At 39.8% G+C, this 23771-nt stretch overlaps 1 protein-coding gene across 1 annotated transcript; it reads left to right on the top strand.

Moving 5' to 3' along the window:
- The first annotated feature begins 1432 nt into the window (after positions 1 to 1432).
- Positions 1433 to 23615, top strand: LOC137281741 (uncharacterized). Its single transcript, XM_067813327.1, has 14 exons — positions 1433 to 1809; positions 3413 to 3421; positions 5673 to 5705; positions 9016 to 9093; positions 10449 to 10562; positions 11281 to 11319; positions 12083 to 12121; positions 13616 to 13639; positions 14329 to 14436; positions 15285 to 15308; positions 16619 to 16684; positions 21570 to 21674; positions 22598 to 22699; positions 23496 to 23615. The coding sequence occupies exons 1-14, from the start codon at positions 1452 to 1454 to the stop codon at positions 23501 to 23503; spliced, it is 1107 nt and encodes a 368-aa protein (XP_067669428.1). The 5' UTR covers positions 1433 to 1451; the 3' UTR covers positions 23504 to 23615.
- The last annotated feature ends 156 nt before the right edge of the window (positions 23616 to 23771 follow it).

Here is a 23771-nt window from a genome sequence, read left to right as displayed (position 1 = left end):
TATCTCATGATTTCAGTGTAATCTAGCGAGGTGCTGGAGGCATCTTATGATTTCAGTGTAATCTAGCGAGGTGCTGGAGGTATCTCATGGTTTCAATGTAATCTAGCGAGGTGCTGGAGGTATCTCATGGTTTCAGTGTAATCTAGCGAGGTGCTGGAGTTATCTCATGGTTTCAGTGTAATCTAGCGAGGTGCTGGAGGTATCTCATGGTTTCAGTGTAATCTAGCGAGGTGCTGGAGGTATCTCATGATTTCAGTGTAATCTAGCGAGGTGCTGGAGGCATCTTATGATTTCAGTGTAATCTAGCGAGGTGCTGGAGGTATCTCATGGTTTCAATGTAATCTAGCGAGGTGCTGGAGGTATCTCATGGTTTCAGTGTAATCTAGCGAGGTGCTGGAGGTATCTCAGGGACGTGTCATCATCAGCTTCCACGTTCACAATGCTCACAGGCGAGATCTAATTACCCAAGAGCCGCATGTTGTTAATGGTAATTCTACCATGACTTCAGTAAATACTGGTTCGTGATTGGTTAATGAAAGTCATTCGGAGATAGATCATCACGTTATATATTTTCCAACACTGTGTATTTTCGCGGTAATAACGCGGTTGTGATAGAATCGAGATAAACGTACTGTGTTGGAAAATTAGAAGTATGTATCGAAACTATAATTTTCCATTAAAAAAACCCCGAACGCCTAGAGTGAGAGTTTAAATGAAAACTTTAAAGTTATTATAATTTCGTTATATACCTCTGACTTTACAAAAGAGGGTGCATTGTTTTTAAAAAAAATCTTAATAACGCGGTTATGGTAAGAGATAAACGCACAGTGATGGAAAATCAGAGGTATATAACGAAGGTATTTTTAATTTAAAACCGAAAGCGTAGCGTGAGAGTTTAAATGAAGAATTTAAAGGTATTATTGTTTCTTTATATACCTCTGATTTCCAACACAGTATGTTTATCTCCTACATGAAAAGATTTCAATCAGCAGTACTGGCCATATTTACGTCTTGTGTCAAATAACAAATCAAATAATCAGGATTTAACAAGGGAAAATAGCAACAACATTCTGTGATGAAACTCAATTACATATGAAATAAATTTCAACCCAAAATACATGAAAACAAATAATGCCTACATAGGTTCCCGGAACCTGTAACACCCCGATGTTAAGCGTACAATTTGACGTGTCAAAAGATTCTTTCTTCCCTGACAGTTCTGAACCCTCACGTGGCAGTTATTCGCAGGCCTCCCGGGCCGGTGGACGTTTCGTTATATCAAGTACGTTGTTAAATCGAAGCATGAACGAGATAAATGTATTATTTTATATACCCCTTATCTCTTCATTTCGCCCCTAGGGAAATATCGGATGATAACGCCCCGATCACGAGGCCTCTATTTCAAGGTTTTAACACTTGATCCTTCTGTTTAGTTTTGGCAAACAGATGTCATGGCACCATCTCTGATCCTCGTTCTGCTGGTCATAGCGGCAGCAAGGGCTGCGATTAACACACCTAAAGATGTCGTGAGGTTTGTTAAGTCAAACTGTGTGTCTATCGGTATCGTCGCCCAAGAAACATGCACTTACTGTGAACGTGCCTGCCGCCCAGTTCTAGAACTTGGGGAATTTTGTGAAGACTTCTGCGAAGGTGGCCGAACTGCCCAGTGTGACATCCTGGGAAAATTCCGGCCTGGGGATGCTGCACGCTACAACAACACTGCTGAAAGCTACTGCAAGACGAACGAGATTACCGATGTTTGTAGGATTCTCCGGTCGCTCCGTGATGCAGCTCTTCTTCTTGAGAGTGGTATGTACCAAAGCGCTGACCACCGTGTTAAAGAGATGATTTTGAGTAATGTGTTAATTTGCATGTCTTAAATCAAAGCTTGTCAGCAATTTGTTGTTAAAATACACTGATAGGCATGGTTAACCTCTTTGTTTTAAACATATTTTATTTACAAAGAGAAGGATTAGGAGCACTGCAACTTAGAAAACCCGCTTTGGCGTGCACATGGGTATTGTAGATTCCCACAAGTATAGATGACAGATCGTGGACAAGAAAGTAGTATAAGAAAAAAAGAGAATTTATGCAGAAGAGTACAACAAACAGGTCTTAACGACTTTGGTTAATTCACATCGTGGTTTTGGTATTAACTAGGACTCCTAATCTTTGCGAATCCAAAATTCGGACCACACAGCTCTGGTCTGAACATGTATGTGTATGAGTAGGTGAAAGTATTTATTTTTTATAATTATTATATTTTTTTATTGTTATATTTAACTAAACACCGAACATGCTTATCACGAAGTTACAGATATAAACGGATACTACACGGCCTTCAGTGTAATACCGCGTAACTTGCTTCCGCTCGTTTTAATACCAAATCATTAACTCGTTCAATAAACTTGGTATTTCACTTAAGCTAGTTTAAAAACATGTTTATACTCTCCTACCCAAAAATGATAAAAACTGCCTAGAGTGTGATAATTCTCGGCTTTCCGGGAGTCAAGCAAGGTCTAACATTATTGTGACAGGGGTATTAGTGTTGTGACGTTATAATTATAAACCATTATGACGTCATACGTCCAACTGTATGACAGTAGTGTACTAATGTATTACACTGTGGTAGCTTCCTCTGTCGAAGAATAAAACTTATATCATAAATGGGATCACAGAGAATAAGCATTAGTGGTCATACTGTGCTCGTGGCAGCCATAGCACACTTTGTCCACTTTCTTGTATCATTAGTGTTCACTTTCTTGTATCATTAGTTTCCACTTTCTTGTATCATTAGTTTCCACTTTCTTATATCGTTAAGGAATTGACGTCATCTGGCTTGCATATGGCTCACGCTTCACCGCTGAATACGCGATAACGAACGCCTTAAGCCCGTTATCAATTTATACATGTATTACTATAACACTCTTTAAAGCCGGATACCCTTAACAAGTCGTAATTTAAGCCGAAATCATATGCAGCATCATCTATACCTAGATGGTTGGGCCTTCTGACCACGATGAACCGTTAATAGAGCTGGAAAAGTTAGAAAACATATTAAGAAAAAGGAAAATGTATTTTCTCTGTCCTACCATTTTCAAGTACATTTTCTCTGGTTAAGCTTCCTTTTAGTTGGTATGATATCACTGTAACTGCTATATCATGATTAAACATGTTAATGTAGATGTGAATACCATTATTTTGGTGGCATACGATGAACTCAAATGTGTACAGTATTTTGAAGGATATCTTCATGAATATGCTTGCTCGATCTTAAAATATTCCTCAAAACGTTTTTGATCCCAGACGTACTTTACATACTTCGCGTAATTTAGACATTTCATGTAGATGACTGTTATAGTCTCACATGTCTAAAAGAACGATATTTTAATATTGGTTTTATTTGTTTCAGGCAATCCCTGTAAGTATGGCCTTTGTTCGTCATCACTAACACACAAGTTTTTAATATCAGGATTATTTTACTTCAAAGGGGAAAAGATCTGTTATATACTTCATGATCTCATGCCCAGTGGTGAGACTTTTGATGAAATGATCAAGGATGGGGATCTCAGGAACAGACTGTGATGTCAGTCTTCATGGACTTTGAATATGCGTTTACCTGATTTGACGGGCGGTGGGCTAACCTAATGGTTTCAGCGTCCGCTCGCCACACCGAGAACCCAGGTTCGATTCTCCACATAGGGACAATGCATGAAGTCCATTTCTGGTGTGCCTCGTCGTGATATTGCTGAAATATTGCTAAAAGCGGCGTAAAACTGTACTCACTCAATCATCTGATTTTAATACGCGATGTCCATACCTTAGAGACTTCAGGCATTGTTCAAAACAATGTGTGGAATCTATGGACAACAGACCTTGAACAGAAGGAAACTGATGTTTTCGTTTGTAGCTTGGGTAAGCGCGCCCGAATGCACCCGTCGCTATGTGTACATGCACGTGGGTTCACATATCCCGTGCATTTCGTGGCTATAGCTGGCGACAGCTTTAATGAGTTGAAGGCTGACAGTTGGTTAGATGACTGTTGCGGGACGTAGACTTCCGTATAGAGTACCAGCCTGGGGGTTACAGTTAAATTAGAATTAAGAAATAGCTTCCATTATCGGGAAGACATTTATAAAGAAGTCTTAGCATTCACATTATCGGTGAATGTGTGTGTAGGGATTATTCAATGGTTTTACTACTTTGTTTCAGTTTGGGTGCATTAAATGCTCGGACATAATTCTTTTGACTTTTCGTTTACTTTATAAATGGGGAATAACAACTGCCTCATTCCCAGACCTAACATATAATAGGTTTCTAGGCAGAGATTCTAATGCTATAAGGTTACTATACATCGATCCACCCTGTGATGTGGTGAACATACCTTAGCATTATTTGTTTGTTTATGTGGGTACGTTATATCTGACATTGATTTGATCTTGTACTTCTCCAAGTTCACAAAGGATCACACTTTACAAGGTATTACGTCAAAACATGCTTAATTTATTAAGTTTTTATCATGTGCAACACAATGCCAGCATCTATATCCGACGCAAAAATGTACAGTTCCTATGTGTTTCCTGTTCTATACCTCCTCCACAACATTCATAACCTGAAAACAAATACCACATTTGCTTCCCCTATCTATAACGGAAACCCGTAATAAGGGCATTAACACTGTAAGGAATCGTAACACTCTTTCCATTTTCGAAGTCTTTCAAGACTGAGTGTCCTGAAAATAAGACCACATAGGCCTGCGACAATCTCAAAGTCTCATTGAAACAGTTAAGCTCTCCCTGGGTAGAACCATATATGCCCCCTGCACCCTACAAAGTTTACATGGAGACAGATAGAACCATATATGCCCTCCCGCACCCTAAAAAGGGTACAGTCTGAAAGTCTCATGGACACAGTTATGCTCTGTCTGAATAGACGCATTCCCGCTAAGGGCTTCCCGCTGGTTAAATGAGACACCAGTCATAAAGTGGTGGCGTCATACTGCAGTCCGGAAGGGCCAGGGTGGAATGATGTCGACCACCAGCTTGCCGCTAGGTAGCTGATAACACTACAGCTGACGCAAGATGTCTCCAGCATATCGGTTTAGTAGTGTTTGTGCATCGTGCCCAAGACTGCATGCCCCTATCCGCTCATGTGCTGACGTCCTATTAAGGTTTACATATGTTTATTGGAAAACTGTTCATATTATCAAAGCCTCTATAAAATAATAGTATATTATTAGACCTCTTGGTCTAAGCTTTTTTTGTTTCATGAAAAGCATAATCCTACCTATTTTCCACTGTTAAGGGCATTCTATCATAGATATGACCTATATTATCGTTTTCTAGTCTAGGTCTAGTTTTCTTTTAGTTAGTGTAAGTGTTAAACTTTGCAGCAGATGTTTCACAATCCCAGTGGAGGTATGTATGTTACCATTCTTTTCACGCTGTATTGTCAACGGGAATAGTCTAGAAATTTACAGCCCGTTGTTGATAATGAACCTCGCTTATGAGAAATATAAAAGGTTTTGACTGTGAAATAAGCCGAGCAGTGGACCCCTATACATATACTGTTGTACAGGGGTTGTGACTTGGTACAGATTTACTATTGCCAAATGTTTCAATTTTACTGTCCGATATTCTTTATATATATGTACATTCTGTGTTCTGTACTAGGTATAACCGGCAGTGCTGCTTCTGCTGAGAGAGGTAAAGTATTCTGTGCGTTTTTGGTACAAGCAAATATTTATTCACTTCTCGTGTAAATGTTGTAAGGACCGTGTAAATGCGACGAGACTTCACTCTTCGCTTCACTTTGCCATTCAATGCAAGCTTTCTTGTACTTTTCACTCAACGATTTATTGTATCTTCAACAGTACGCATCACTGTACCGTGCCTGCTCTGTACCTATCTCAGTACATTCTTCCTTCACTGTACGCTTCACTGTAAACCTGTACACCGTGCCTTCTCTGTACACATCACTGTAAGCATCGCTGTACTCTTTGCCTTCTCTGTACGCAACACTATGTTCTCTGACTTCAATGTATGTATGACTGTACTCTTCACTGTATGCATGACTATACTCTCTGCCATCACTATACCCTCTGCCTTCTGTACGCATCACTGCACACTGTTCATTCATGTACACACCGCACTGTACTCTCTTCTCTGTATGCATGGCTGTACCCTGTGCCTTCTCTGTACACACCACACTGTACCCTCTTCTCTGTATGCATGGCTGTACCCTGTGCCTTCTCTGTACACACCGCACGGTACTCTCTTCTCTGTATGCATGGCTGTACCCTGTGCCTTCTCTGTACACACCACACTGTGCTCTCTTCTCTGTATGCATGGCTGTACCCTGTGCCTTCTCTGTACGCGTCACTGTACTCTCTGCCTTCTCTATGCACATCACAGTACTCTCTGCCATCACTATACCCTCTGCCTTCTCTGTACGTATCACTGCACATTGTGCCTTCTCTGTACACATCACATTACTCTCTGACTTCTCTGTACGCATCACTGTGCCCTCTGCCTTCACTGTACGCATGACTACTCCCTGTCAACACTGTACACTGTGGCTTCTCTGTAGACATCATTGTACACTGTCTTTACTGAATGCATCACTGTACTCTGTCTTCACTGTGCACATCATTGTACATTTTTCCGTCACTGTAAACATCGCTGTACTCTCTGCATTCTCTGTTCACAACACTATAATCTGTCTTCTTTGTACGCATGACAGTACTCTTTTCCTTCACTGTACGCATGACTGTACCCTCTGCTTTCTCTGTATGCATGACTGTACTCTCTGCTTTCTCTATACACAACCTAGTATTCTCTGTCTTCACTGTATGCATGACTGTACTCTGCTGTCACTATAAACTCTGCCTTCTCTGTACGCATCAATGCACACTGTGCCTTCTCTTCACACATCACAATATTCTTTGCCTTCACTGTACTCATCGTTGTACACTGTGCCTTTACTGAATGCATCACTGTACTCTGCCTTCACTGTTACCATCACTGTACACTCTGTCTTCACTGTACACATCACCGTACATCGTGCGTTCACAGTAGACATCACTGTGCACCCTACATTCTCATTTATCATCACTGTACTATCTCTTAACTTTACGCATCCCTGTACATTCTGCCATCACTATACATGTCACTGTACCTATGCCTTCACTGTACGCACCACTGTACACTCTGCCATCACTTTACACATCACTATAAACTCTACTTTCACAGTACGCACCACTCTTCACTTGGCCTTTTCTCTACGCATCACTGTGCTCTTTGCCTTCACTATACGCATCACAGTACTCTGCCTTCACTGTACGCATGACTGTATCATTGGTCTTCACACATGACTGCACTCTCTGCCTTTACTGTCCATATCGCTGTACCCTTTGCCTTCACTGTACGCATCACTATAAACTCTGTCTTTACTGTACACTTTGTCTTCTCTGTACTCATTACTGTACGTCTCCCTTCACATCACTGTATTCTCTGCCCTCTCTGTACGCATCACTGTACTTTCTGCTGCGTTTGTGCACGTCATTGTACATTCTGTCTTCATAGTACGGATCACTGTACACTTTGCCTTCTCACATGCATCACTGTACAGTCTCCCCTTACTGTACGCATTGCTGAAAACTCTGTCATTACTGAATGCCTGACTGTACACTCAGCTTTTACACATCACTATACTCTCTGCCTTCACTGTTCACATCGTTGTACCCTCTGCCTTCAGTGTACTCATCACTGTACTCTGCATGCATCACTGTACACTTTGCCTCAGCCTTACTCTGTCATCACAGTATGTATCGACCCGTGAAGGTCCCGTGGTAGAATAGGCCTTCAGCAACCCATGCTTGCCATAAAAGGCGACTATGCTTGTCGTAAGAGGCGACTAACGGGATCAGGTGGTCAGGATCGCTGACTTGGTTGACACATGTCATCGGTTCCCAATTGCGCAGATCGATGTTCATGTTGTTGATCACTGGATTGTCTGGTCCAGACTCGATTATTTACAGACCGCCGCCAAATAGCTGTAATATTGCTGAGTGCGGCGTAAAACTAAACTCATTCCACTCCACAGTATGTATCACAGTAATGTGTCTTCACTGTACGCACCACTTTATTCTTTCTTCACTTCACACGATACGGTGCATCATACCTTCTGTTTTCACTATACTATGTGTCTTCACTGTATACATCACTGCGCACGCTACTTTCCCTGTCACCATCACTGTACGCTGTCTTCACCGTACGCATCACTCTACACTCTGTCGTCACTGTACGCATCACTGTACTGTTTCTTCACTGTACGCTGTCTTGACCGTACGCATCAGTCTACACTCTGTCGTCACTGTACACATCACTGTACTGTTTCTTCACTGTACGCATCACTGTACTTCTTCACCGTACGCATCACTCTACACTCTGTCGTCACTGTACACATCACTGTACTGTTTCTTCACTGTACGCATCACTGTACGCCTCACTGTACGCTGTCTTGACCGTACGCATCAGTCTACACTCTGTCGTCACTGTACACATCACTGTACTGTTTCTTCACTGTACGCATCACTGTACTTCTTCACCGTACGCATCACTCTACACTCTGTCGTCACTGTACACATCACTGTACTGTTTCTTCACTGTACGCATCACTGTACATTCTGTCGTCACTACTCATCATTGTGCACCCTTGCTTCTGTCACCATCACCATAATCTGTTTTCAATGTACGCATCAGCGTAGACTATACCCATCACAGTGCACCTTCCCTTGTCTGTTACCATCACTGTTCTCTCTTTCTTCACTGTACGCATCACTGTACTCTCTGTCTTCAATCTACGCATCACTGTGCATCCTGCCGTTCCTGTACGCGTCATTGTACACTTTGTCTCCTCAGGACATGGAATATATTTTTATATATCGTCTTTCAAAACGAGATTATGTCTGCTGATTTTGATGTATGCGGTAAAGGTTAAACAATCCATTTGCAGATGACACCTCAAAGGACAAGGACGTATGCGCCAAGTTACTTAAAGACAGTAAAGATCTGATCCTTTGCCATCCATCAGGTATGAAGTAAAACTCAAAAACTGAAAATGATCTTTGTTGAAGTTATGAGCAATTAAATTAAATTTAATTAAATTTAAGATAAGGTTCAGGAACAAGAGCTTATTTACCGATTGAATAATAAAATCCTTTTGATGACTAAGTAATACTTGAATTCCAAGATTGCAGAAACCGGTCTAAAATGGCTCCTTTTCACATTATTCTTGAACAAAATAACGTTATTAACATATTGAGAGACCCAAACATATGACATCTCATCTAAAATTTCTTAAACATTATTTAACAAAACGAAATAGACGTGTTGATGTTAACTGTCACAGTGCTTTAGAATCGTTCTTAAAAACACTGAAAGTGAACATTAATCGTGCCTGCCACCTTCTGTGTCTTCTGTTTTGAGGCTTTGTTCCCTTTGCAAATATTCATTTACGTTTAAAGAATGGGACAATCGGCTTCTAATTTCTCGATAAATGAATCACGGACCATAAAGTTTGATAGGCGTGTAATGATTCTTAAACAAGTGGCATAACCCCACTACTTGAAGGATAGTACACTGTATGAATCTGAACCATGACCGTATGAATCACAATTGATAATGATGACACCATGACATCAAGCTAAAACGGCGACATCCGTTACATTCAATGGATGCCAGTTATTCACCTTATGAAAGTAACGCATCGTCTAAATTTGAACATTGTTTGATGCGACGATTCCATTACCTTGAAAGCGTTTCCAGACTCCAAACCTATATTAATCTTTGGAAAATTGTGGTATCTTCATCATATTCAGGTCAAGCTGTTGACGCCAATAACGTTCCTCATTTGGGCTTTTGTTTCTTATTGAACAACTGGTATTGAACGCCTATTGTACTTTGTGACTTACCTTAAATACTGTTCAAACCGGCGATAAAATCCCGAATCTGATCCCGCATGAAGCTGACACGTACTGACGAGAGTGAGCGGCCTTACACCTTCCTCATCCCTACCCGGGAAGGTCCGGGTTAGAATACTGGCCTTCAGTAATCCATGCTTGTCCGTAGAGACGAATAACGGGAACAGGTGATCAGGCTCGCTGACTTGGTTGACACATGCCATCGGTTCTCAGATGCGTAGATCGAGGCTCATGTTGTTGACCAGATTGTCCAGACTCAATTACTTACAGACCGGCGCCATATACGTGTGATATTGCTGAGTAACACTAAAGACAAACATCCCCCCACCCCCCACGTGTTAAAATATGGAATTCTTGTGTATTGCTGGAATATTCTAACAACTGGCGAAAAGCTCACTCTCTCACAAGCCTCATCCACACAGAACCCTATGACAGTGTTTTATATACATTTATGATTTAAATTCAGATACCGCAAATGCGAAGAGTAACACCGGAAATACCAAGGATAACACCAAGGATAACACTGCAAATACGAAAGATAACACCGCAAATACGAATGGTAAAGCCCCTCGTGTCAATGGTATGTCATCTGGAATCACATTCTATTAAACTATATGACAAGTATTCATTAGTGTAGTTGGAACTGTACCATCAAAGTGTCTGAAAAAGTGAAAATCAAAGCTAATGTAATTACAGCAAATACTTTCAGTGGACAAGTCATACTCAAATGATCTAGTTATAATTTGCATCTGACTGCATATAGGTTCTATATAGTGGTGGGCTAACCTCGAGGAGAAAGTGCTCGCTCGTCACACCAAAGGCTCGAGATTGATTCCACTTCACATGAGGAAATGTGAAAAACTTCCCACTGGAATTTCCTGCTCCGTGAAAACATGCTTACTCATTAACTGTGTCTACAGACACTAAAATATAATGAAGCACATTCTGAAAAGCACAATCTGAAAAGCTCAATCTGAGAAGCACAGTTTTTAAAGCACAATATGAAAGCACATTCTTAAAAGCAGAATTCGGAAAGCACAATCTGAAAAGCAGTTATTAGGGCATATTTGAAAAGCACAATTTGTTTTTTTTTTTGATAGGGCTTAATGATAAATTATGCACACTACAGACATGACCTCGTGTACTTTAAAGCTTCTCACAGTGCTCTAGTGAGATACTATTTCTCAACAACACAATGCGATAGCTGGAAGACTGATTTACATTACCAGTATATAATGTGCTGACAACTTCAGTGTATCTCTGAATACTTTCACAGACTTAGACCACTCTTGTTCCAGGTCGCGTGCCTCTTGGAGGTGGCCCACGTGGAAGGGCAGGTACAGTTCTACAAGAGCTTGGACAGACAAGTATTGAGAAAACAGCTAAACTGCAAGCCCAAAACGTGAAACCAAAAATGCTGCCAAGCGGTGCAATGACACATGTCCGGCATTTGGCAAACACAAGACGATATGTTTCGGACATTACTGCTATCAAAATGGGCATTATCAATTAATTTTGGAATATACGAACTTGGGAATTGTATATGCGGCAGATTAATCCAGATGCATGCGATTATCGTTTAACAGGTTCTTGCCAATAGTTCTTGAGTAATATGTAACTATTTCTACAATAATCATGATAGTATTGGAACCCATATAATACATATGCATAGCAATGTTCTTCTTACATGTTTACATATTTTTTCGTATCGTGCTCAGAACCATTATTAAGCCGGAGAACAGATTAGTTTCGAATGCTTACCCTCGTCTATTTTGTAATTAAATCGCCCAAATGTCGACATTATTACCCTTTCGCTTCTAGATGAACAGAGACCCCTTTGTCATGATCAGGAACTATAGAAATAGCATCTTGTATGCAAGATTTCAGTCGTTAATTTTGAGATCAATAGAATCACGTATACACGTAAGCTTGGGTTTTGACGAGAACTGAATTTCAATGGACTTTTCATGTATGCTAGATTGCAATGATATTACAGAAGCACGTTTTGTTTAGTCAGTGAGGCTCCGAGTGGAACAATCTCTTCCATAATTTAGAACGTGTTTTCAATATTGTGTTCACAAAGCGTCTTTTGTGCTTTAGGTGGAGTCCTACGCCGGCGAAGAGAGGCCCCAGCACGAGGTTAAGTTAATTGCTTGTATCCTGTCATAATATGCTTTAGTGAAACATAATGTCATGTCATAATACACTTTAGTGAAAGATAATGTCGTATCATAATACACTTTAGTGAATAATAATGTCGTATCATAATACACTTTAGTGAATAATAATGTCGTATCATAATACACTTTAGTGAATAATAATGTCGTATCATAATACACTTTAGTGAATAATAATGTCGTATCATAATACACTTTAGTGAATAATAATGCCGTATCATAATACACTTCAGTGAATAATAATGTCGTATCATAATACACTTCAGTGAAACATCATGGCATTAACATCTGAAGTAGCAGCATAATCTTTTCCTGTACAGAGATCAAAGACTAGCATCAATCTTCAGAAACCCATGCTTGTCGTAGGAGGGATCGGGTGGTCAGCGACTTTGTTCACTAGTCATCGTATCCCAATTGCTTAGATCGATGCTCTGGAGATTGATCACAGGTTTCTCTGGTCCAGGCTCGATTATTTATAGACCGCTACAATATAGCGCGAATATTGCTTTACGCAACAACACAGAAATCGTACTGTACAGACCGATGGCGCAAATGTTTGTTTGTTTATATTTGAACACCGTTGTCAGTATTGTTCCAGCCATGTGATCGCTACCTTTAAAAAAACGAATCTGAAACGGATAGGCTAGTTGTAGGCATCATCAGCATCAATGAATAGGGATGTGCTGTTTTCACTGATAAACACATTAGCAATACTGTTTAACATATTCACATTGAGGCGGTGTAGAATCCCATTGGTTTGTGCGTTGTGTTTAGAATTTTCAAGCGGCTACTGACGTAATAATGCCCCGGACCAGTGTTAAAAAGCGTCTTTACTCGATCCCTCCATCAGATGTCATTCATCGAAAATCGTCCACAGTGAAACAAATAAAAATGAACCCTCCACAAATCTTTCTTCATAAATGTGGTTATAACTGACCACAAGCAGCGAACGCTTGCCATACGATGGGGTCGCACGGATGCGATTATATCTTCAGTCACAATGACAAACTGAACACCCGTGAAGACCTGGGTTAGAATTGGACAGGAAGCCATGCTTGTCGTAAGAGGCGACTAACGGGATCGAGTGGTCAGGCTCAATGACTTGGTTGACACATGTCATCACATCCCAGTTATACAGATCGATGTCCATGATATTGATCACGGTATTGTCTGGTTCGGATCCGATTATTTACAAAAGGCCGCCATATAGCTGAAATATTGCAGAGTACGGTGTAAAACAACACACCAACCAAACAGTCATAAACTGAACAACTTGGTTGTTCTCTCGAGTTTCAACAACTGGTTGGTCTGGCAAAGATGTGGCTATTTGCTGGTCGTCATGATATGTCTGAAATGTTTATGACAGCGATATTAAACAGCTAACAATGCAGAAAACTATCTGAAGAAACAATGCTTTTAACACGTCAAACCTCAGCATCAATGTTTGTCTTTGCAGTTCCTGTTTCGGGAATCCAGACAGGTTTGTAAATGACATTTCAATATAAACTTGTAAACATGATACTAAATCATATTTTATTTTCCTTCTACGTTAAAAATGTCACCTAGAACTTACTTTAACCACCGAAAATATATTGTTGATCTCTACAGAAAATTTTACAGCTGTAAAATTAAAATATTTTCATTTGATGTCCATTTTTGGATATTTTTGTATAGGTTGATCCCAGCATAGTAATTGTTCTGTTACGGCGTTTAATCAGTGCTTCTTCTCAGTTGGTTACGCTCGTTATTAACATTAGCAGCGCGGATAAATGTGGATGAATGAAGGATACTTGAAGAATGATTCCTCACTGTGCTTACACATTGTCTGCAATTTATAGAATTTTATAGATTGAAAAATGTTAAACCTGATTAACAATCACGCCTAGCATATGCTTGTAAAATATTATTAAGTTTGGATTTACAATACACACGAGCGCGCGATCCACATGTGCTATATATCAAAATACGAACCTAGAAATTATGCCTGTTGTGTCATTATTACTAAAATTCCTAAGAATTGTATTATTTAATAGTAATGACACTACACAAATTGTTCGCGCTTGATTGGATGGCTTGATTTTAACACGCAGTTCTGTATATATTAATCAACTGATAAGAATCAAGTGTTACTAGTGGAGAAAGTGAAGTGTCTTGTAAACCCTTTTCTAGAAAGCACCTGTCAGGAAAGTGGTGGAACGTGTAAGGAACTCTGTGCTAACTTAACAGAAGCGAGGACATTTCACACTTGTCAGTCGGGAACGTCCTGCTGTTTTGGAAGTGAGTATTTAATACACGTCAGTATGTTACTGCCTTTGCTCTTCTGCCTCGTTGTCTTGCACTCACAGGATACTGACCGACTTCCAGAACGTAGGAGAGATCCAGATCCATGGTTCCATATCACTGCCGCATCATAGGTCAAAGATGTGAAAAGATGGTACCTCTTGTAACATGTTTTTACTGTGGCATTCAAGTCCACACTCGGCCTCTTGTGTGCTGAAAAACGTGTGGTGGTGAACGGCTCTGAGAGTGTGGGTTTGAATCCTGGATGGGACTCAAACCAACCAGACTGCTAGAATCTGTACTTCAATGAGAAAGTGTGAACCATTCTCTACATTTTAATGTGGATTCTTGGTATTTCTTCTTCGGTGATATGGGGATAAGAATGGAATTTGAGTAATTTGTCTGAGTGAGTTATTATTTTTTTAAAGTCCATTTAACCTGCGCATTACTCCATGCACAATGCATGCTCGAAGCGCCCAATCAAATCTGATTTAACCTATGCAGCCTGCTATGCGCTAGAAGGTTAGTGGTTACATGACGTATTCCGTCGGGTACCCATTTTCTACTGTGTGAACAGAGGCAGTTTTGAACAAACTCACTTGCCTAAGGTGAGATGACATGCGATATGTGCTTCGTTGTTCATTTATTGTAGAGTCCGCACTCTCAAACTGACATGGGTACGGATGTGTTCACGCAGATGTGTAAAATAGCGTTTTATGTGATGTCATTTCCAAACTGAACACATCTTACATTCAGAAAATTTAATATGGGTAGGCATAGAACTGAAAACATCGTTAAGTCCATGAAGTGTACATTGAGTTAACAACTGTGTGATCCACTTTCAGTGTTGGGAGCGTCACGGCTGCAAGGTAAATATACTGCCTTAGTGTTCTTTACACATATCATATCGTCTCACCATTAATGTGAACAATACTGTTGAACGTAGGAAACTATAATTATATAGTTATGTAGTTACATATATACATTTTGATGATGAAATGAAATGATGTGGTTGGCAGATTCCCGGCCTTAAGGATTTGTTGTTAAATTCTGACGATTGTCAAACACAGACGGGCAACGTTAATAAATTTGGTGTTTGTGACAATGTGTGCAGTTGATTCCTGTCAAAAGTAAAGCTCCGTGGAATACAAAACCTTTGCAACTAAATTGTGACATCTGATTGCAAGTCGTTCTTTCGCCAATGCAACGACTCTTCCATACCAAAGAGAACAACTTCTCCAGCGGTCTTACCGATAGGTTGCCAAGGTGTTGTATTTTCAGAATCTCCACTTTGAAAGACTACGGGTACACAATCTAAGTGCTATCTGTTAAAAATTTAGGCCTACAATTTAAAATGCACTACTTTCCTTTAGTTTAAAGACGGATTAGAGACAATTTTATGAGGATGTGAACTTCTTCTTTATAAAATGAAAGATGACATTCATAAAACATTTTGTCTAATTCCTGAATGCCAACTTCTACATGCCTCTCAAGAGTCATTTAGACGAAGTATCCGTCAAACAATACTTTTCACGGACTCACGAATAACAGCAATAAATAACAATTTCTGTAAAAAAGCTCGCTGACCATTTGTTAAATACTTGTGTGCCGTTCAGTGTCACAGTTCTGACAGTTTGTTTGAGTAACACTTAGAAGCTGATCTGATGGAGAGGGACATTTTTAAGAATCCACAATTTCTTTGTTGCAAAGGATCCGACGTTTAGGAGTTGATGCCAAATCCGTTATCAAGCAAAGTGAAAATGGCGTTGGCATCTACACCGAAACATCGGATCTAATGAAATAAAGAAATTGTCTATCCATAAATTATTGTTCTTAGTTTGTTTCGTCAGTATTTACATGTTTTCGCATGGAACTATAATCACGAGTCATATTTTAAATATATCGATATTTTGCCAAATGATCGAGGCTAAATTCAGCTACTATTTATCAATGATGGGAATTCAGTTCAGGTTCAGTGCAACGCTGAGCTAATTATCAGTTGGTAGATTCTTCTATTTGTATAATATTCCTTGGGAACACATAAAGCATGTCTTCCGTTTGATGAGACAACGTTGCAGACCGTCGTCATGTAGCTGCCCGTGTTTCGATATTTCTTAACGATCATATTTGTTGTAATGTGAACTATTGCTTGTTTAACAATAGCTCTCTCTTTTTCCAGAACTGGGAGAAAACCGTATACCCAATATAGACACCGACATACCAATGAGAAACCCCTTTCCAAAAGGTGTGTTACTTGTTATTTTTCTATCTGTGAAGACTCAGAATTCCCATGATTTAGTACATTCCTGGTGACATGGTTCTAATAATCCATTGCGCACAAATAATTTCTTTATTACCCTAATCTGTTACACACACACACACATATGCATACCAGACACCAGATGGACATTCTTGCACCGTTTGCAAGCTAAGAGTGACTACAAGCAAGTATTGAGAAGAATATATAGCTAGAATGTTGTGACAAGCACAAGATTAACATTAACAGAATGTGTATATGTATATATACACGCACAAACGTCTCTGTCTCTCTCTCTCTCTTTCTCTCTCTCTCTGCGTAAAATATTCGTACCGAACCATTCTATAGAATTATATAAACGTTATATACCATCCATGTAAGCATCAATAAACGCAAAAGCAAAACTTCTCTATATCAGACAGTAAGTAAGTAAATAAATAAGTAAGTAAGTTTCAATGAAAATAATGATAAGAATGCACATGCATGTCGTCAAATTCTGCACAGAGGATACTTAAGTCGTAGCGATTGTGTCCAGTTGTAAGATGTCATAATGTATTCGTACTTAATTCTTAGAATAAATAATAAAAAAAATAAACAAAAAACAAAAAAACCCCCAAAACATGTACTGATGTGCAATATCGGAACATTAAGAGCGGTGTGATATGAGAAAACAAGGGAATATACGTACTGTGTGTGTTGGCGATTAGGTGCCTGACCCCAAGCGTCTGTGTTGGAATCCCTGATCGACCTCAACCCAACGAAAGTAAAAGTTAAAGGGCTGCACCGATTCAGTTCGATTCTTCGAAAACTGAATCTGACACCTAAGTTTCGAATTTCGATAACCATTATCACAATTTCGATAACCATTATCACAATTTTGATTCGACATTTTGAATATCTATTTAAATCATTTCCACGCAACCATAAATTAATTTTGTTACTTAATTTTTGCGAGTCTCATGGGGGTTCATTCTCACGGCACATGCTTCTTAATAACAATCATTATGGGACCACAGTCTGCTCAAACGGATCTTAATCAGTCGAAAATCAAGCACGTGACTTAGGCAGCCAATCAATGGATGCGCCCGTAGACGAACATTATTCGTTAGATGCAGAAAATCTCTACATATATTTATCCTTCAAAATAAGGAACTTCGCAGACGTATAACGACTGGTTTCATATAGATGGCATAATGCATATACGTTCGCATTAGACAGCAAGCTCGAACATATTGCAATTTGTATTCTCAATTACAAATTCCATTGTGAGAAAATCGCGTTGTCATGGCTTAAGTCAATAGTGGTTTAAACGAAAGTATATTTAAATAAGACATCGAAATAGGTCCTACTTATCGCTAATTACACCTAGGATAGCCGCTTATTTAGCGGATAATAGACAGTGTGTAATTTAAGCTTAAACTGCATAGCGACCCGTGAAGGTCCGGGTAGAATAGGCCTTCAGCAACACATGCTTGCCTTAAAATGTGACTATGCTTGTGATAACGGGATCGGATGGTCAGACACGGTGACTTGGTTGACACGTCATCGGTTCCCAAATGCGCAGACCGATGTTCATGTTGTTGATCACTGGATTGACTGGTTCAAACTCGATTATTTATGGCCGTCATATAGCTGTAATATTGATGTTTGCGGCGTAAAACTGAACTCACTCACTGAAACTACACTGCAGGTGCTGGTAACATTAACATGAAGTGTGCTTCTCATTTTATATTTGGTCGTCTCTTTCTTCCCGGAAAAACCGCAAGGTTTGTGTTTTGTAAGTAAGACCTCTTTCCAGGTTTTACTTTTTGTAATTATCTTTTCCTCACTTTATATGAACTTTAAAATGATATAGCAGTGTTTGAAATCAATTGAAAATTGTCGTTTAAGAACAAGTTCAAAGTGCAAATCTTTTCCCACGCAAGACTGGACCTGCTACTATCAGATTTCAAGTCAGACGCGTTTCTGTGGGTATCAGGTATCACACTCTTTTACATATTTTAACATAAACTTCATGAGAGAAAGACGCTAAGATAATAATCAATAGATGAGACATATTTAACACACGAAAAAACACAAAACGTGTTTGAGATGACCCCTTGAGCCAGTCATCAACGCATACATTTCATGCCAGGTGAGTCAACCTTCCGTTCTCATGCATGGCTCAGCGACCTAGTTGCCACCTATACTCTGATCTGTTGTCTTTATCAGCTATTCGTATTTTTGCCTGATTTTACATGTAACCATGCTTTTCTGGATAACCTTCTACGCATCCAACTGAATGCTCAATTAGGCCCAAGTGAGTTGTCTCGACATATCCTATTTGCGGATCCTATTTGCGTAATTTTATCTAAAGTAATGTAACTATACATGACGGTTCCCAGATATGGATCGCCAATAACTGAAGGTAGATCACCATATTAGGGACCATGGGACATGCACAAAGAACTTAGTTAAGCAGTTAATGACATATCTCGCGATTGAAAGAGCGCTGGTCTGAATCCCTTGGAGCATATTTGGGACATGATTCATCGTTGTATGCAACATAAAGATCCTCCTGTACAGAACCCGTCCCAGTTGGAAACTACTGCACCCGAGGAATGGTGTAGACTGCTCCTTCGGAGGGTCAGGAGTCCGACAGCGGGTACAGGGAGGCGAGTGATGTCTGTATGTCACACAGTAACATAGATAACAGAAAAGTATAATACTTCGCTCAGAAAGAGAAGTATAATACTTTATTTCTCCGATGCAACATTTCGGTACAGCGTCTCATACCGTTTTCAAGCAAGAGTGTAAACGGTATAAGAAGCTATACCGAAACGTCGCTCAGAAAGAGGGTAGAGAAGTATAATACTTTATTCCTCTGATGCAACATTTCGGTACAGCGTCTCATACCGTTTTCAAGCAAGAGTGTAAACGGTATAAGAAGCTATACCGAAACGTCGCTCAGAAAGAGGGTAGAGAAGTATAATACTTTATTCCTCTGATGCAACATTTCGGTACAGCGTCTCATACCGTTTTCAAGCAAGAGTGTAAACGGTATAAGAAGCTATACCGAAACGTCGCTCAGAAAGAGGGTAGAGAAGTATAATACTTTATTCCTCTGATGCAACATTTCGGTACAGCGTCTCATACCGTTTTCAAGCAAGAGTGTAAACGGTATAAGAAGCTATACCGAAACGTCGCTCAGAAAGAGGGTAGAGAAGTATAATACTTTATTCCTCTGATGCAACATTTCGGTACAGCGTCTCATACCGTTTTCAAGCAAGAGTGTAAACGGTATAAGAAGCTATACCGAAACGTCGCTCAGAAAGAGGGTAGAGAAGTATAATACTTTATTCCTCTGATGCAACATTTCGGTACAGCATCTCATACCGTTTTCAAGCAAGAGTGTAAACGGTATAAGAAGCTATACCGAAACGTCGCTCAGAAAGAGGGTAGAGAAGTATAATACTTTATTCCTCTGATGCAACATTTCGGTACAGCGTCTCATACCGTTTTCAAGCAAGAGTGTAAACGGTATAAGAAGCTATACCGAAACGTCGCTCAGAAAGAGGGTAGAGAAGTATAATACTTTATTCCTCTGATGCAACATTTCGGTACAGCGTCTCATACCGTTTTCAAGCAAGAGTGTAAACGGTATAAGAAGCTATACCGAAACGTCGCTCAGAAAGAGGGTAGAGAAGTATAATACTTTATTCCTCTGATGCAACATTTCGGTACAGCGTCTCATACCGTTTTCAAGCAAGAGTGTAAACGGTATAAGAAGCTATACCGAAACGTCGCTCAGAAAGAGGGTAGAGAAGTATAATACTTTATTCCTCTGATGCAACATTTCGGTACAGCGTCTCATACCGTTTTCAAGCAAGAGTGTAAACGGTATAAGAAGCTATACCGAAACGTCGCTCAGAAAGAGGGTAGAGAAGTATAATACTTTATTCCTCTGATGCAACATTTCGGTACAGCGTCTCATACCGTTTTCAAGCAAGAGTGTAAACGGTATAAGAAGCTATACCGAAACGTCGCTCAGAAAGAGGGTAGAGAAGTATAATACTTTATTTCTCTGATGCAACATTTCGGTACAGCGTCTCATACCGTTTTCAAGCAAGAGTGTAAACGGTATAAGAAGCTATACCGAAACGTCGCTCAGAAAGAGGGTAGAGAAGTATAATACTTTATTCCTCTGATGCAACATTTCGGTACAGCGTCTCATACCGTTTTCAAGCAAGAGTGTAAACGGTATAAGAAGCTATACCGAAACGTCGCTCAGAAAGAGGGTAGAGAAGTATAATACTTTATGGATAACAAATTCTTTAGTTCTCTGATGTGACGTTTCGGTACAGCTTCTTGTACCGTTTTCAGGTAAGAGTGAAAACGGTAACGGTATAAGAAGCTATACCTACCTATCTAGATATCTATCTAAGAAACCATCAACTTCTAAAATGCCATTCGAATAGATCAGTAACATGGATGTTGCTTGAATCGTGTAGAACACCTAAAATCACATTTGAAATGTTTACATTCACTAATATATTCAACATTAAACATTCCAGGGGTATACTTGTACATACATGGTTTTGTAAAATCAGTGAGGTACCTTCATACGTTTATAATGAGCATTTTGCATCCTTAAAATCAACATGGATTGCAGTCATTTTGTCTTTTTCATGTATCAAAGAATCATACATGTCAGGAGAACACATGCTTTACGATCGTGGTCACCAGGAGAAGTTTAATGCATGTCTTGAAAACCACTCATTCCACAAATACAGGGTTTTTAATTAAGTTCTTTGTGTATTGTTACCAGCCGATATTGCTATTTACTGAAACATCAGAATTACAGGTTATATGTTCAGATTTAATCTGTTGACAGTTGGCAGTGAGTGTGATGGCAGATGCAGTTCTAGCTGTCGCGATGAAGAAATGGAGGTTCCCATGTATACCTGTGATGGACCAGGACTGAAATGTTGTTATGAGGGTTTGTATTTTTTATGTGAGCGAGCGAATTTAGTTTTAGACCGCACTCAGCGATATTCTAGCTATATGGTGGTGGTTTGTAAATAATTGAGCCTGGACCAGATAGTCCAGTGATGATCATCGAACCGATGATATTTGTCAACCAAGTCAGCGAGTCTGACCAAACGGTTCCGTTAGTCGTCTCTTACGACAAGCATGGGGTTCTTAAAATTTGTTCTACACCGTGTATTTGTTAACGTTTAGTTATATATATTGGTAGAATTGTTTTCTCCCATGGGGCGGTAGAGTAACCAAGAGGTTAACATAGTTATTTGTCACGTTAAAGACCAGGGTTCAACCCCCCCTTGCTCTTATAACATCAGATGTAAATTAATCAATGGTACCCACACAGTCACATTTTACAGCGGCAGTCGTGTTTCCAAGCAGGAAGAGGAAAAGGACACTGACAGAAATACAAATGCAATATTATATTTCGATTTGGCCTCAAGAGTGACATTTGCATTTCAAGTTCTCTAATCCCGACAAAGATACCTTAAATGTCTAGTGCATGAAATCGCAGGAACCATAACTACTTGGCATTCCGAGTGCAATGTTAATAATGTAAATATCTACACAATAACCTGATGGTTCACGATAGTTGACGTGACCATCCATAATAAGCCGTTCATGCGAAACAGACGCCGAGCCGTTCCACCCTGCTGTGTGAGTTACACATGTAAAGTCTAGGGCGTAGCTACCATTGTGAAGAAAGCCCGGGCGTACATGTAATTGTTGCAGGGCTGGTTGGGCAAGCCCTCAATACAATCTAATATAAAGCTTTACAACCTATAGGGGTTACACGAGAAAATGGGTTGCTATACGCCTTAAAGTTTCAGTGCAACGAAGGGAGTGTTTATGTGAAGTGTCTTGTAAACCTTGTTCTAGTGCTCCACTGCAATGGATCGTGCAAGGAAAGTTGTACTCCCGGCACAGAAGTGGTTTCATGGCTCCATTGTAAATCGGGACAGCAGTGTTGTTTACAAAATAGTGAGTATTCCGTACACGTTAGTATGTTTCCCAACTGTTTCTGTCTTTGGTCAGCTGCCTGGTTGTTTTGCACTGACAGGATACTGAACACTATAGTGGTTTGGAGACATGAACTTCCAGAACGTAAGGAGGATCTAGATCAGCGGGTCCATACCAACGCCGCATCATAGGTCAAAGATGTCAAAAGATGGTGACTTCCTGTAACACATGTTTTAGTGGGTGAAAACTTTATTTTCTCAGTAATGTACACACAATAGTACAGTTTATGAGTTGAGTCCTACTCGCGATCCAACCCATACTCTCACGCTAGTATGCTGGCGATACGGTGAATGACTCAACCTATCAAAAGTACTAGCGTCTATACCTTACTGAGAAAGTGTAATTCCAAATAAATCATTTGATACATTTGATCACATACCTGGTATTTCTTTTTTTAAAACTTGACGTTAGGTGTTGAAGGAACAAAACATGGATTCCGTGTAATGTTTCCAAATAGGTTAATCATTTCACAGTGCAGTGCGACATTTTGTCTCAATGGGCTAGTTTCTTCAAGCTGACATGGGCACAGACGTGTACAACTGTACAAATTCTACCCGTGGCATTCCTTACCTTCCCCATTCACATATATGTCGAGGCGTTAGGGCAGCATTGTTGCAAAAGCATTTGCTCTTATTCACCACATGGATGCAATGTGTGAAGTCCGTTTTGGTGTCCCTTACAGTCGCACAGCTAGTATAAAAGCGGCTTAAAGGTACACTCACTCAGATTTTTGTCTATTATCCTTTTGTCGTTTCAGTTCTTTAATACCTGCGTCCACCTTACATCCAGGATGACCTCCATGGGAGGAACTTTGAGAAAGGGTCAAGATTCTGGTGCATCCAGAAAATACTTGCTTTAATTAAAAAAGTACTGCATTGTTTAGTGTTCATTTTTTTAGGTTGCCATGACATTTGGTGTGTGAGCATGCGCGTTCACGGACTGCGATGTAGGTGCAGCCGAAACACTTCTCATTTGAACATCTAACTAAATGATCACACAAGATATATACTCTTCATAAACAGAAACTATACAT

The sequence above is a fragment of the Haliotis asinina genome, chromosome 4 (genome assembly GCF_037392515.1).
Source record: "Haliotis asinina isolate JCU_RB_2024 chromosome 4, JCU_Hal_asi_v2, whole genome shotgun sequence".
Lineage (NCBI taxonomy): Eukaryota > Metazoa > Mollusca > Gastropoda > Lepetellida > Haliotidae > Haliotis > Haliotis asinina.
This window is presented reverse-complemented; position numbering and strand designations above follow the sequence as displayed.

Bases quoted from the DNA above. Each gene is read 5' to 3' on its own strand.
- LOC137281741 (XM_067813327.1), top strand. From the start codon at position 1,452: ATGGCACCATCTCTGATCCTCGTTCTGCTGGTCATAGCGGCAGCAAGG. The intron at 13,640-14,328 runs GTTTGTAAATGA...ACCCTTTTCTAG, and splicing joins TGTTTCGGGAATCCAGACAG to AAAGCACCTGTCAGGAAAGT. The intron at 21,675-22,597 runs GTTTGTATTTTT...ACCTTGTTCTAG, and splicing joins ACTGAAATGTTGTTATGAGG to TGCTCCACTGCAATGGATCG.